Source organism: Saccopteryx bilineata, chromosome 4 (genome assembly GCF_036850765.1).
Source record: "Saccopteryx bilineata isolate mSacBil1 chromosome 4, mSacBil1_pri_phased_curated, whole genome shotgun sequence".
Classification (NCBI taxonomy): Eukaryota; Metazoa; Chordata; class Mammalia; order Chiroptera; family Emballonuridae; genus Saccopteryx; species Saccopteryx bilineata.
Window position 1 is genome coordinate 107,178,989 of NC_089493.1, and position 16,132 is coordinate 107,195,120.

At 40.0% G+C, this 16,132-nt stretch overlaps 1 protein-coding gene across 4 annotated transcripts in view; it reads right to left on the bottom strand.

The window, feature by feature from the left end:
* SNX6 (sorting nexin 6) overlaps positions 1 to 16,132 on the bottom strand; it is a 90,386-nt gene that overhangs the window by 25,010 nt on the left and 49,244 nt on the right. For all 4 annotated transcript variants that reach the window (XM_066277714.1, XM_066277715.1, XM_066277716.1 and 1 more), the window contains 3 exons: positions 16,005 to 16,110; positions 6,451 to 6,526; positions 2,945 to 2,984 (listed from right to left, as the gene is read on the bottom strand). In XM_066277714.1, coding sequence (XP_066133811.1) covers positions 2,945 to 2,984; positions 6,451 to 6,526; positions 16,005 to 16,110 — 222 coding nt within the window. The remainder of the gene's footprint in view (positions 1 to 2,944; positions 2,985 to 6,450; positions 6,527 to 16,004; positions 16,111 to 16,132) is intronic.

Below are 16,132 nucleotides of genomic sequence, written 5' to 3' on the forward strand. Positions count from 1 at the left end.
TCTCCTGTGTGCCCTGGCTGGGAATCAAACCCGGGACTTGCACACACTGGGCCGACGCCCTACCAATGAGCCAACCGGCCAGGGCTAGATGTGTTAAATTTGAAGAATTTCACTGCATGTGCTCTTTCCTATATGTATACTATACTTCAATACAAAGTTTTTTGAAAATTTATTTTTAATTTATTGATATTAGAGGGGAAAGGAGAGAGGAACATAGATTTGTTGTTTCACTTATTTATACATTCATTGGTTGACTCCTTTTTGATCTCGTTGGTTGATCTCGTATGAGCTCTGATTGAGGACTGAATCCCAACCTTACCATATTGGGATGACACTGTAACCAGCTGAGCTACCTAGGCAGAGCTCAATACAAAGCTTTGAAGCTTCTAAGAATTATTACTTGATTGAGAAATAGAGCAGAGACCAAGATATATTCAGAAGTGATATAGATAAATTTAGATTACATGCAGTATAGATGTTGAATGCTTTTCTTTCCTTTTTAAAATTTTTTATTTTGTTTAGATGTTGGATGCTTTTAAATAGGGCTCTTCTCCTCACAGAGGTAGGGTATATGCCTCTCCCCTTGAATCTGAGCTCTGAGACTGCTTGACCAATACAAAAGTGATGCTGTGCCAGTTTTGGGCTCAGGCCGGATAAAACTAGCAGCTTCTACTTCTCATCTTCGGGATGCTCACTTTTGGAACCTAGCCACCACGCTGTGAGAAAGCCTAAACAACTCCGTGGAAAAGCCACAGGTAGGTGTTATAGCCAACAGCCCTAGCAGAAGTCCCAGCTGACAGCCAGTATCAACCCCAGACACGTGTGAAAGAGCCTTCAGATGACTCCAGCCCCCAGCTTTCTTATCTTCTCTATTGAGGTCATCATGGAATAGAGGCAAGCCATCACTGCTGTGCCCTTTCTGAATTCCTGAACCAAAGAATTCATTAACATAATAAAATATTTTTTTTATTTGGCAACTTATCTAGGCTGCTCTGTTATACAACAAGAATAATGAGAACAACATGCTAAAGGAAATAAGGATTATGGTGGCTATGGAAATATGCCACTCAGATATTTAAGAGAAACTGTTTGCTGCAAGAAGCATGGTTGATTGATAGTCCCAACTATAGTCTTTCTGGAACAAAACCATGTTCACATGAAGGTTATGTTTCATCCTGTCCTTCTTGCCTAAGATGTACCCAGCCAATGACAGAGTACAGTGGGTAGTAGTGCCAACCCATTTCAGGCTGATGCAGAATTCCTCTAATGGGCAACTGTGGCTGAAAGACTCCCCTTTGACATAGACTTTCTGAGAACTGTGCTACAGTCTGAAACTTTTCCTACCTAGTCCTCTATCCTCTGCCCTCGTTTCGTAAGTAGAGACCTGCAATGTGGCCTGGAGGCTCTTCCTGTGTCTACTGCTCCTTCCTCTTTGTCTCTTACAATAAATCTCTTGAGTACCTAATCCCATCTTGACATCTGCTTCTAAAAGAATGACATATAACTCAGGCACAACACAGCTAAAGCTTGAAAGGAGCTCCCCCCACTCGATGTGTACTAAAGTAGGAGATAAACTGTAATGAAAGATGTCTAAGAGGGAGCAACTGGCAATATCCAAACAAAGCCAAGAAAAAAGATATAATCTATGGTAGAAAATTAGGACGACGTTTAGAATGGAAATTCACATTGTTATTTCTTTAAAAAAATTTTTTTTTTAAATTTACTGACTTTAGAGAGGGAGAGGGGGAGATAGAGACAAACACTGCTTTGTTGTTCCACTTATTTATGCATTCATTGGTTGCTTCTTGTATGTGCCTTGACTGAGGATCAAACTTGCAACCTTGATGTATTGGAATGCTGCTCTGACCAACTGAGCTACCCCGCAGGCTAGACTCAGATTGAAAGAAATGAGTGGTCTAGACCAGCTGGGACATATGCCAGCCTGGCTGAGGCAGAAACAAAGAAAAAGAAGCAAGGGTGAGACAGGCAAAGACAAAGCCTGGCCTGGAAAAGCACCCCATTAGACAGATACTTGACTAGAATACTTGTTTTGATATATGCATTTCCCTCAAATAAAAATAGTTTCTGTATTTTGACCATCATTGATTTCAATGGAGGTCAACATATTTCTGCCGTCAGTTGTTTCAAGAAAACAATGACACATAAAGCTACTTCGCTACAGATCCCTATTCTTATGATGTAAACGTACACACAAAAAACTCAACCTTCTTAGAAAAGGCTCACTGATACAAATATCAAAGGTTGAATGATGGGCTCTATGGACCCCAGTATAACAATATTTGTATATTTAAGGACTTTTTTCTTTTAAGAGAATATCTTCTTTTCTTTTACTTGCCTCTACTACATTATCACTCAATTGAAAAGGTCATGTTGACATCAGATTTCTACAACGGACTAGATATTATTACTCTCAGCAAAGTATTATTAAATATCTAATAAACATTTTCACTATTCTATCAAGTGATAAAACTGTTAAATATTATTGTATTTCAGGACCGATTCCTGAAAACCAAGATTATGCCACTGTTAAATTATTACTACTATGAATGAAGCCTTTTGCAGGTGTAAACTGATAAAACTCATTCCTAAGCTAGTGTGTCAAGGGGGATTAAAAACAGTATAGGCTGGTAAAGTTAAAATAAATTTAAGACTTTCTTCCAGCTTACAAAGCCCCAGGAAAAGGATCCGTCTTCGTAAAAATAAACCCAGTCTCCATAATGAACATGGTTTCTGATCAAGACTATAAACATCTACATAAATACCAGAGGGCCACAACAAAAAGTGAATTTCCTGAAAAACTCAAAATTTTAAATCTAAACCAGTTTCTCCATCCTTCTGAAGTATTATTCACCTTCTTCAATAAAGCTAAGTCAAACACGACTGTACACAGAGGTTTAGATTATTAAAGATTAATAGTACTTACTCTTGTTTTATCAAACAGTTCTGAAACTTTGAGAAAAAACCTGAAAGAGAAAAATATTTAATCAGAAGCTACCTTTAAACAATTTTCCATTTCAAATGTTCAGACAATACATAATGCCCCAAACTACATGAATAATGAACATTCTTGTCTCATTACAATCACATTTAATGGTCTGGTTTACTTCATTTAGTTTAATAAAAATATCTCTTTACTTCCACCTATAACAAATCACTTGAAATCTGTTGTTACAGAAAATCTTCCCATTTCAAGATAACATTCTAAGTCATACATTAAAACCTTTTTTTTTAAATTGAGGAGCATCAACTTGTAGTTGCATCATTTTAGTTGTTTGTTATTACTTCTCATGTGTGCCTTGTCCTGGGGGTTCAAGCTGACCCGTGACCCCTTGCTCAAGCCAGCAACCTTGGGCTTCAAGTCAGTGACCATAGGGCTCTAGTCAGAGAGTTTGGAATTATGAAGATAATTCTGTGCTCAAGTTGGCAAACCTGCACTCAAGCTGGTGACTTCAGGGTTGACCAGGGCCCTCAGTGTCCTGGACCAATGCCAATGATCAGTCCACTGCGCCACCACTGGTCAAGCAAAAAACCTAAAAATTTTGTCTTGATATTCTTCAGTAACATGCCAAGTAATACTAATAAAAGCTTATACTTTCACTGGAAGTACAGAACAATCACATCCAAAAGACAACAGGCTGATTTAAAAGGCAAACAGTGAAGCCTGACCAGGCAGTGGTGCAGTGGATACAGCATCGGACTGGGACGCAGAAGGCCCAGGTTCAAAACCCCGAGCTTGCGGCTTGAGTGCAGGGCTGCTGGCTTGAGTGTGGGATCATAGACATGATCCCATGGTTGCTGGCTTGAACCCAAGGTCGTTGGCTTGAGCAAGGGGTCACTCGCTCTGCTGGAGCCCACTCTCATCGAGGCACATATGAGAAAGCAATCACTGAGCAACTAAGGAACCGCAACGAAGAACTGATGCTGCTTCTCCTCTCTCTTCCTTCTTGTCTGTCTGTCCTTCTCTCTGTCTCTGTCTCTCACACACACAAAAGACAAACAGTGAAGTTGGAGCAGTTTTTGAAGATATCTCATAGTTGTTTGAAACATTTTCAAATATAGCTGCGTTGTTTTGGAAAAACAACAGAAATCAATAATCAACTTCTGAAAATTCACTTTCACTTTTAGCTAAACAGTCTCTCACAAATGCTGACAACAACTGAAAACATCCAATGCCAAACTACTAAAGGGCATTCTGTAAAATATGTAATTAGAGATGACATAACTGGAGTATGACATTGTCTATTGAAAGCCTAAACGAAATTTTGTGAATTTCACTTTACTAAGAAGAATTTGCTTTGACAGCTTTGACAGCTAATTCATGGCAAGGTTGACCTTTTCTTCTTCTTATCAAAGAATTAAGAACTAACGCTTTGGGAAGGTAGCATGTTAATTAGTGTAAACTATGGTACCTTGCTCTGCTGAACAACTTGGACCTTACATGTCTACTGAGAGGATCTACTACAGAAAAGTTCAAAGATTTGGTTTAGAGAAAGGTTATGAACTATGACAATAGTTTTTCTGCTTAACATTTAAAAAGTAAATTGTTTTTCAATGAAGACTTGGGTTTAAATAATATTAGAGCAACTAAAATTAACCACTGTTAGATTAAAATTAAAGAGAAATACTAGCATAAAGTAAAAAAAGACAGCTGTGTGAGCAAATTCCAGAGAGTGTTTTTTACACTAACATGTACAACACCCTCCTCATCTGACTGCTCAAACATTCACTATATTATAAACACTAGGATGGCCAACCTCTTTAAAACGTGCAAACTGACAACATCAAATTTTACTTTAAATATCAATTTGGTCTGCAATGAAATACATACATATATATGTCCTAATTCCAAACAGTATTTGATGTGGTATAAATATGTACAATATTGTAAATACATTAAAAAATATATAAATTTTTGGCTGCTGCTAATTTACCTTTTAACATTTATAATTCTCTAAGGACACTGGAACTCAGTAAGCGCTAGACAAAAGCCATGACTGCTCTGTTCAGATATTGATCTTCTTTTCTGTGTAAGGCTAAGCCATGTATCTCCGACTGCATACTGGAAACATTTTGAAATGGAACCAAAACTGGCACACTTAGAAATCAGAAGACTGACAGTTGACACTTTTCTAAGTGGTAGAATGTAGAGGGGGCTTCTACAGTTGGGGAGCAGAACCGAACCATTGTTTTCACTAGGACCATAATATTTTTTTGAGAAGGGTAAGTGACATTATTTAATTTCACAAGGTGCCCAGATCCCAGTTATCCTCCTATCTTTTACTTTCAAATAAATTATTGAGAATTTTTTTAATGGTTTTTTTTTTTGTGACAGAGAGAAAGATAGAGAGAGGGGCAGACAGACAGGAAGAAAGAGAGATGAGAAGCATCAATTCTTCACCACGGCACCTTAGCTGTTCATTGATTGCCTTCTCATATGTGCCTTGACCAGGGGGCTACAGTAGACCGAGTAACCCCTTGCTCAGCTGGTGAGCTGTGTTCAAACCAAATGAGTCCATGCTTAAGCTGGTGACCTTGGGGTTTTGAACCTGGGTTCTCTGTGTCCCAGTCCAACACTCTATCCACTGTGGCACCACCTGGTCAGGCTGAGTAGAATTTTTTTTCTCTCCCATCCCACCTGAGTAGAATTTTAAAGTGATTTAATTATTAAAAACTATTCATTTTTATTTTGGCCATTAATTTAAAATTGTCATAAAAATTTTAGGATTATTTCAACTGTTTTAAGGTGTATACTTCTTTTTTAATTCTGCTTACTACTTCAGGAAAAAATCAATACATTTTTCAGCTTTAATGTAAAAAATTAAGTATATATATTAAGGTCCATTTTTACTTTTCAGATTTAAAAAATAAACAGAAAGGGAAGAGAAAAATTGACACAGACCTAAGTTTATAAAGAAGTTCCTTATTCTCAATGTGTTTTGAAAAAACTAATTAAAAAATGTCTGCTGGGTCCTAAGTACTGTGTATGCCCAGGCTGCCAACAAAATTTATTTTTTATATATATATATAAATTTTTTTTTGTATTTTTCTGAAGTGAGAAGCAGGGAGGCAGAGAGACAGACTCCTGCATATGCCCGACTGGGATCCACCCGGCATGACCACTGAGGGGTGATGCTCTGCCCATCTGGGGCGTTGCTCCGTTGCAACTGGTACCATTCTAGTGCCTGAGGTGGAGGCCATGGAGCCATCCTCAGCGCCGGGCCAACTTTGCTTCAGTGGAGCCTTGGCTGTGGGAGGGTAAGAGAGAGACAGAGAGAAAGGAGAGGAGGAAGGGTGGAGAAGCAGATGGGTGCTTCTCCTATGTGCCCTGGCCGGGAATTGAACCCTGGACTTCCACATGCTGGGCCAATGTTTTACCACTGAGCCAACTGGCCAGGGCCCTTTTTCTTTTTTTTAAATCAGAGTCCTTACTTGCATATATCTGTAGAGTCCTGAGTTCCTAAAGCATACAATGAAGAACCAATTCTATTGTAATCATCTGCAGCACCTAAGGAAAAAAAGTTTAAAGATTTTAATATTCATTAAATTCATAATATTCATTTAATATTCATTAATATTCATTGATTCAGAACTATTAAGCACCTACCTGCTAAACAAGTTGTACATAATATGAGATATCCGAATAGAAATATTATATTAGAAGTAGGTATAAACCACTTTGGGAATGGGGAAAACATGATTTCACCTAAGTCAGGGAAGGATTTATAGACACTATAGAGTAAGTTTGAGTTTGTAGGATGAGGAAATCTTTACCAGGTAATATGGAAGGGAGAGAGGTTTGGATAAAGGGAGAGAATGGATCAAGGCCAGGGAGGTATAAAGGAGTATAATATACTCAGAGAACCTTCTGGGACTGTGGCCCTGACCCTGAAAGGTATGGAAGAGTAGTAGATGGCGTTGAAGATAAAATCACTGAAAGCATCTTGGAAAAACAGGGTTTTGTAAGCCATGATAAAGTAGATTTGACTTGATCTTGTATTAAAGGGTGTTACTAAATATTTTACAATCAAAATAGTGGTTAAATAAACCTGATAAAGAATTTTAGATTAAAAAATAAAAATAGTGCTTCCTGGTATAAAGACTAGAAGTGGATACACAAAAGGCAGAGTAACCAACTAGGAAACTGTTGTTTCAGACACTCAGGTCCAGGACCAAGGTAGTGGGAACAGTGAGAGCACAGAGGAACTAACAAAGCTGAAAGGTATTTAGGAATTTAATAGGTAGGGTTTACAAACAGAAGACCCGATGTAGGAGGGAAAATTATGAAGCTTGGGAAACTAGATAAATGGTGGCACATTACACTTGGGTATTAGAAGCAAAGTACTAAACTTGAACACAACACACTTTCTAGGGCTTGCCCCACAGGACAATGCACTTATTGAAACAAGATTATAATCGGTGCTCTATTCAGTTTGGAGAAAGGATAGTCTCGTGCAATGATTAAGAGCATGGACCTGGAACCAAACCACCCAGGACCCAATGCCAGCTTCCCAAATCACTAGCTATATGACCTTGGGCATATATCACTTAACTAGTCTGTGCCTCAGTTTCCTCATCTGGAAATGGGGATATAATCGTACCCACCTCATATTATTATTTGGAGAATTAAATAAGTTAATAAGTGTTCCTATAGCCCTGGCTGAGTAGCTCAGTTGGTTAGAGTGTCGTCCCAATATGCCAAGGTTGCAGGTTTGATCCCTGGTCAGGGCACATACAAGAATCAACCAACGAATGCGTAAATAAGTGGAACAACAAATTAATGTTTCTCTTTCTCTAAAATCAATCAATCAATAAATGTTACTATATATGGCATACAGTAAGTAAAGAACCAATTAATAAAATCCAAGATATGCCTAATGTATGGAAATTTTCACTTATACCAGCAGTATTTTTATTTATTTATTTATTGATTTTTAGAGAGAGAGGAGTGAGAGAGAAAGAGAGAGAGAGAGAAGGGGGAGGAGCAGGAAGCATCAACTCCCATATGTGCCTTGACCAGGCAAGCCCAAGGTTTCGAACCGGCAACCTCAGTGTTCTAGGTCGACGCTTTATCCCACTGCGCCACCACAGGTCAGGCACCAGCAGTATTTTTACAAGGCTTTAATGCATGTACTACCTAATAAAACAGTTATTCTTACATTATACTTTCATATATTGTGTAAAATTACATTAAATGTTAAAGCTAACTCCAGACTTTGAACGGTAACTTCTATATGTGAGACTTTCCACTATTATCTCAACCTAAAAGTTTAAGTAAAAAAAAAAATCTTTCAAGTTGGTTTATGGGAGAGGTAGTAGGGATCAAAAATGATTTGTATTTAATATTTTATGCTTATTAACCCTCTGAGTAGTATGAACGTTCATGTACGTCCTCATGCCTACTTACCATTTAGAGTATGAGATAACAAAAATTTTTATTTTAAAAATGTGTTAAGGCAACATTAAAAAAAGGAAAATTTATGTTGTTCTTGTTTCCATAAATTGGTTATCAAACAAACATGGTTTTCATAAAACTGCAATTGGAACTAATTTCATTTTTTGAAAAAAACCCCACTCACTTCTGGGGGTCAGTGAGCATGAAAAAAACTCACTACTCAAAGGTTTAAACTGACCCTGAAATTACTTTTTGGAGCAAGAAATTTCCTAGATTCTAAGAAAATTTAGCTCTGAGAACACTACCGTCTTTAGCTATTAATTCATTATGTGATCACGAAAAATATGCAGATAGAAAGGGAGATGAAAAGCATCAATCCGTAGTTATATCACTTTAGTTGTTAACTGATTGCTTTCTCATATGCCTTGATTGGGGGCTCCAGCCAAGCCAGTGTGACCCCTTGCTCAAGCCTGTTACCATACAATCACATCTATGATCCCACGCTCAAGTCAGATGAGCCCGCGCCCAAGTCAGATGAGCCCACATTCAAGCCAGCAACCTTGGGGTTTTGAACCTGTGTTCTCACCATTTCAGGTCGATGCTCTATCCACTGCACCACCAATATGTCAGTCTGCTTTTGTAACCTTTGATGAGCATGACTCTGTAAACAAGACTGTCATTCAGAATTACCATACTGTGGCGCAGTGGATAAAGCGTTGACCTGAAATGCTGAGGTCGTCAGTTCAAAACTCTGGCCTTGCCTGGTCAAGGCACATACAGGAGAATCAACTACTATGAGTTGATGCTTCCTGCTGCTCCTTCTCCCCCTTGTCTCTCCTCTCTAAAATCAAAATTAAAAAAAGAACTACCATACTGTGAACGGCCACAATTGTGAAGGAAAGCCCTATCTAAGCAAAAGATGGCTAGTGCTTCATCCAAACAAAGAAGCCGAGGTGGTTCTGGAAACTTCATAGATGGTCATGGAGTTGGTTTTGGTGGGAATGACATGACAACTTTGGTCATGGAGGAAATTTCAGTGGTCAAGTGGCTTTGGTGGCAGCCGTGGCGGTGGTCCATATGGTGGCAGTGGGGATGGCTATAATGGATCTGGTAATGATGGAAGGAATTTTAAAGGTGGCAGGAGCTACAATAATTTTGGCAATTACAACAATTAGTCTTCAAATTTTGGACCCATGAAAGGAGGAAACTTTGGAGGCAGACGCTCTGGCCCCTATAGTGGTGGAGGCCAATACTTTGTAAAACCATGAAACCAAGGTGGCTGTGGTGGTTCCAGCTGCAGCAGGAGCTAAGCCAGTGGCAGGGGTTTTAATTACTGCCAGGAAACAAAGCTCAGCAGGAGAGGATAGCCAGAGAAGCAACAGGGAGCCTGACCAGGTAGTGGTGCAGTGGACAGAGTATGAACCTGGCACACCGAGAACCGAGGCTTGAAACCCTGAGGTTGCTGGCTTGAGTGCAGGCTCACCAGCTTAAGCGTAGGGTTGCTGGCGTTAAGCCCAAAGTCGTTGGATTGAGCAAGGGGTCACTGGCTCAATTAGAGCTTCCGGTCAAGGTACATATGAGAAAGTAATCAATGAACAACTAAAATTCCGCAACTACAAGACTACGAGTTGATGCTTCTCATCTCTCTTTCTCCCTGTCTGTCCCTCTTGCAAAAAATTAAAAAAAAAAAAAAAAAAAAAAAAGAGAGAGAAGCGACAGGGAAGCTACAGGTAACAGATTTGTGAACACAGCCAAGCACAGTGGTGGCATGTCTTAGCTGCTACAAAGAACACGTTTTAAACAATACTGTGAGTGAGCAAAAAACTTGAGGACTGTATTTGTGATTAAATGTGTAATAGGTTATTTTAGTTTCTGCTCTGTGGAAAGTGTAAGATAATCCAACAAAGGGTTTTTTTTTTTCTCCGCCCCCGCCTTGTCCCAACAAAGGGTTTTAATACAAAATTTTTTTTGTACCCATGCTATTGATTGCTAAATGTCTGATCATGACGCTGACTAAACATAAATGTGTCTTGAAGAAAATAATAGCAGATTCTCTTATATGCTTCTGCATTCAACCTACTGTGATATATTGCTTTTCTTCACATATGTGGAGAAAATGCAGATTCAAACAGATATATGTAGCTGAAAAGGAAAAAGTATTTTAGTAATATTTTCAGGTAACTGCGGACATATATATAGCAATCTATATATCCTATTATTTATTTATTTATTTTAATCCCCCACCCCCTTTTTTTTTTTAACCAGAAACAGAGAGAGAGTCAAAGAGAGGAACAGATAGGGACAGACAGACAGGAACGGACAGAGATAAGAAGCATCAATCATCAGTTTTTCGTTGCAACACCTTAGTTGTTCATTGATTGCTTTCTCATATGTGCCTTGACCGTGGGGCTACAGCAGATTGAGGAACCCCTTGCTCAAGCCAGTGACCTTGGGTCCAAGCTGGTGAGCTTTGCTCAAACCAGATGAGCCCGCGCTCAAGCTGGCAACCTCGGGGTCTTAATATTTATTTATTTTTTACAGAGACAGAGAGTGAGTCAGAGAGAGGGATAGACAGGGACAGACAGACAGTAACAGAGAGAGATGAGAAGCATCAATCATTAGTTTTTCATTGCGCGGTGCAACACCTTAGTTGTTCATTGATTGCTTTCTCACATGTGCCTTGACCGCGGGCCTTCAGCAGGCTGAGCAACCCCTTGCTGGAGCCAGCGACCTTGGGTCCAAGCTGGTGAGCCTCGCTCAAACCAGATGAACCCGCACTCAAGCTGGCGACTTCGGGGTCTCGAACCTGGGTCCTTCCGCATCCCAGTCCGACGCTCTATCCACTACGCCACCACCAGGTCAGGCAACCTCGGGGTCTTGAACCTGGGTCCTCCACATCCCAGTCCGATGCTCTATCCACTGTGCCACTGACTGGTCAGACTTATTATTTAAAAAAATGTTTTTAGTGAAGTGAGAGGCAGGGAAGCAGAGACAGACTCCTGCATGTGCCCTGACTGGGATCCACCTTGGAAGCCCACTACCAGGTGATACTCTACCCATCTGGAGCCACTGCTTCATTGCTCAGCAACTGAGTCATCTCAGCACCTGAGATGAGGCCATGGAGCCATCCTCAGCAACTGGGACCAACTTGCTCCAACCATTCAAGTCATGGTTGCAGGACAGGGAGAGACGAAGGGGGTGGGAGAAAAAGAGAGAAAGAGACAGAAGAAGGAGGAGGAGGAAGGGTGGAGAAGCAGATGGTCACTTCTCCTGTGTGCTTGACTGGGAAGTGAACCCAGAATTTCCATATGCCAGGCCCATGCTCTACTGCTGAGCCAACCAGCCAGGGCCTACAATCCTATTAGTAAACTTTTTGTACTCTATTACATTAAACTCCATTGGTATAAGTAATAATTATCCCCAAAATAGAAGGTTGACTTAACATTTGAAAATCAATCAATGCAATTAACCGTATTAACTGACTAAAAGAAGAGACCATATGACTATCTCAATAGTTGCAAAAAGTGCGTTTGACAAAATCCAACATTCGTTCCTCACTTTAAAACCCCTCTGAGAAAATTAGGAATTAAAAAAATTTTTAAATTGATTTTAGAAAGAGGATGGGCGAGAGAGACACACAGAGGAATACTGATCTGTTCTTGTATGTGCCCTGATCAGGGATTGAACTGTCAACCTCTGTGCTTTGGAACAATGCTCTAACCAACTAAGCTATCTGGCCAGGGCAGAAAACTAGGAATTTAAGAGAATTTTCTCAACCTAATAAAAGGCATCTAGGAAAAACTTACACCTAACATCATAATTAATGGTTTAAGACCAAATGCTTTCCCCAGAAGATAATGAACAAGGCAAAGATGCCTGCCCTCACCATTTCCATCAGCACTGTAGTGGAGGAGGATAGACTATAGTACAATGGGGCAAGGAAAAGAAAGAAATGGCATCCAGAAGTATAATTTTTTATTAACAGATGATCATCTATATGAAAAATCCTAAAGAATCTACAAAATAGTTACCAGAACTAGTGAGTTGATTTAGTAAGGTTGCAAGATGTAAGATCAATATGGAAAACACGGCCCTGGCCGGTTGGCTCAGCGGTAGAGCGTCGGCCTAGCGTGCGGAGGACCCGGGTTCGATTCCCGGCCAGGGCACATAGGAGAAGCGCCCAGTTGCTTCTCCACCCCTTCGCCGCGCCTTCCTCTCTGTCTCTCTCTTCCCCTCCCGCAGCCAAGGCTCCATTGGAGCAAAGATGGCCCGGGCGCTGGGGATGGCTCTGTGGCCTCTGCCCCAGGCGCTAGAGTGGCTCTGGTCGCAACATGGCGACACCCAGGAGGGTCGCAACATGGCGACGCCCAGGATGGGCAGAGTGTCGCCCCCTGGTGGGCGTGCCGGGTGGATCCCGGTCGGGCGCATGCGGGAGTCTGTCTGACTGTCTCTCCCTGTTTCCGGCTTCAGAAAAATGCAAAAAAAAAAAAAAAAAAAAAGGAAAACACACTGTATTTCTACACATTAGCAAAGAAAAACTGAAAGGTAAAAAACTTCATTTACAAAGCATCAAAAAATAATTAGAACTCAATCTAACTAAAGATGTGTAAGAGCTGTACAGTGGGAACTATAAAACACTGCTGGGAGAATTTAAAGACCTAACTAAATGGAGAGAGTATGCCATATTCACGTACGGAAGATCAATTTAATATGTTAATCCTCCCCAACTGAGATCTACAGATGCTACACAATTCCAATCATAACCCCGGCAGGCATTTTTTTGTGTGTGTGTGTGGCAGGGACAGAGAGAGACAGGGAGAGGGACAGACAGACAGGAAGGGAGAGAGATGAGAAACATCAATTCTTCGTTGCAGCTCCTTAGTTGTTCATTTTTTGATTTCTCATATGTGCCTTGACCGGGGGGGGGGGGGGGTTTACAGCAGACCGAGTGACCCCTTGCTTGAGCCATCGACCTTGGCCTCAAGCTGGTGAGCCTTGCTCAAACCAGATGAGCCGGAATTCAAGCTGGCGACCTCAGGGTCTCGAACCTGGGTCCTCCACGTCCCAGTCTGACACTCTATCTACTGCTCCACCACCTGGTCAGGCCCAGGAGGCATTTTTATAGAAAGTGACAAGCTGATTCTAAAATCTATATGAAAATGTAAGCTACCTAGAGTGGTCACAACAACTTTTATAAAGAAGATTAAAATTGAAGACTTACACAAGAAAAGATTTTTAACATCACTGGTCATTAGGAAAATGCAAATTAAAATCACATCAAGACACCACTCAGAATGGTTAAAATTAAAAAGGCTGATCACCCTTGTTAACAAGGAGAAAGAACAACTCTCACACACAGCTGACAGGAATGTAAACTGGTGCAATCATTTTGGAAAAAAGTTTGGCAATTTTTTAAAAAGTTATACACTTACCACATAACCTAGCCATTCTACGTCTAGGTATTACTCAAAAGAAATGAAAGCACATGTTTATACAAAGACTTACATAAAATGGATCATGTCAGTTCTATTCATAATAGCCAAAAGCTAGCAACAACTAAAATACTCACCAACAACTGAATGGGTAAACAATCATGATATATCCATAAAATGAAATACCACTTGGCAATAAAAGGTAATGAATGACCGATAAGTACAATATGGATGAATTTCAAAATAATTTTGTTGAATTTCAAAGCCAGACAATAAAGTGTACATACTATTTGATTCCACTTGAAATGCAAACTAATCTATAGAGATAGAAAGCAGATCAGTGGTTGCCTGGAGACATGGGTGGCAGAGAGAGATTACAAAGGGTCACAAGGAAACTTTTGGTGGTAATGGATATGTCACTTAATTTGATTGTAGTGATAATTTCACACGCATGTCAAAACGTATCAAATTGTATACTTTGAACATTGCATCTTATTGATATCAATTATACCTCAATATAGCTGTTAAAAAAAACATTAGGCCCTGGCCGATTGGCTCAGCGGTAGAGCGTCGGCCTGGCGTGCGGGGGACCCGGGTTCGATTCCCGGCCAGGGCACATAGGAGAAGCGCCCATTTGCTTCTCCACCCCCACCCCTTCCTTCCTCTCTGTCTCTCTCTTCCCCTCCCGCAGCCAAGGCTCCATTGGAGCAAAGATGGCCCGGGTGCTGGGGATGGCTCCTTGGCCTCTGCCCCAGGCACTAGAGTGGCTCTGGTCGCGGCAGAGCGACGCCCCGGAGGGGCAGAGCATCGCCCCTGGTGGGCCTGCCGGGTGGATCCCGGTCGGGCGCATGCGGGAGTCTGTCTGACTGTCTCCCTGTTTCCAGCTTCAGAAAAAAAAACAAAAAACATTAGCCTATCTTGTATTTTGAATGGATCGTTTACATACAGTTATTTTTATTTTTTATTTATTCATTTTAGAGAGAGAGACAGACAGACAGAAAGGAGGAGCAGGAAGCATCAACTCCCATATGTGCCTTGACCAGGCAAGCCCAGGGTTTCGAACTGGCGACCTCAGTGTTTCCAGGTCGACACTTTATCCACTGCACCACCACAGGTCAGGCCTACATACACAGTTTTATAACATCGGTTCAATGAATGATGTAAATCTTGACACACACTTCAGTATACAATATCAAAATATCACATTCACTAGTATATTTTTAATTAATTAATTGATTTGAGAGAGAGAAACATCAATTTGTTGCATTTAATTATGCACTCATTGGTTGATTCTTATATGTGCCCTGACCTTGGCATATTAAGACTCTGTTCTAATCAACTGAGCTACTGGACAGGGACACATTCACTAATATTATCATTAATCTCAGACAAATCTTTTAATTATTAGGAAGCAAGCTCATGGTAATGGAAACAAGTTTTCTAAAATTCTTATTGCTAAAGAGCTTGACTTTTATCATTGTCAACAAACACTCAGTTGTTTTTCTTGAAGTGACAGGCTTGCTTAGTGAATTTTTAAGAAAATGTCTACCAAATACTGAAGTCTGAATCACAGCTTGTCGGCCGTGTTCTTTTTAAAGTAAAAATGGTGTTTTATTAAAAAGGTAACTAGCTCAGTTGTAACTCAATCAATAAAATAGTTTTCTACAGAAAACCGTTATATTCAGTATACAAATCACTTTATGTATACCTCCCATTTTGTCACTCAGAATATTAAAAAAGTGTACCCAAGGGAGATTTTTTATAATTAATCATTTTAACTGCTTCATCAAGGACATTCTTAATTGAACAGTATATTTTAATTTGCAAATGCACCGAGGGAAAAAATACAATGATTATTACTATAGTTTGATGCCACTGCCTTGATTTATGCTAAGACATCAGCATTTTGCTCATCATGGCTTTTGCATTACCAGAATAAATGTCAACATGGTGAAAAAGGCATCATAGCATTATTATGAAAATAGTTTTGACCTCACAGACTTGCTAAAAAAGGGCCTTGGAGCAAGGCTTTACAACTACAGTTTAAGAAATGCTGGTCTATATCAAGACTTTTATAAACTGCAAGTAACATGATAATTTTACATGTAATTATTCCATTAAAAAATATAAGCTTTAGCCACAGGAAAAAAAAACCTTACTTTTGTGGGATCTTGTCATCCTATCAGATTTAGCAGATGCATCCTTAACTCGGTTATGATATTCTAAAAGGAAAGTTCGTTCGTGCTCAAAGAAATCATCTACATCCTATAGGATCAAAAGAAAATAT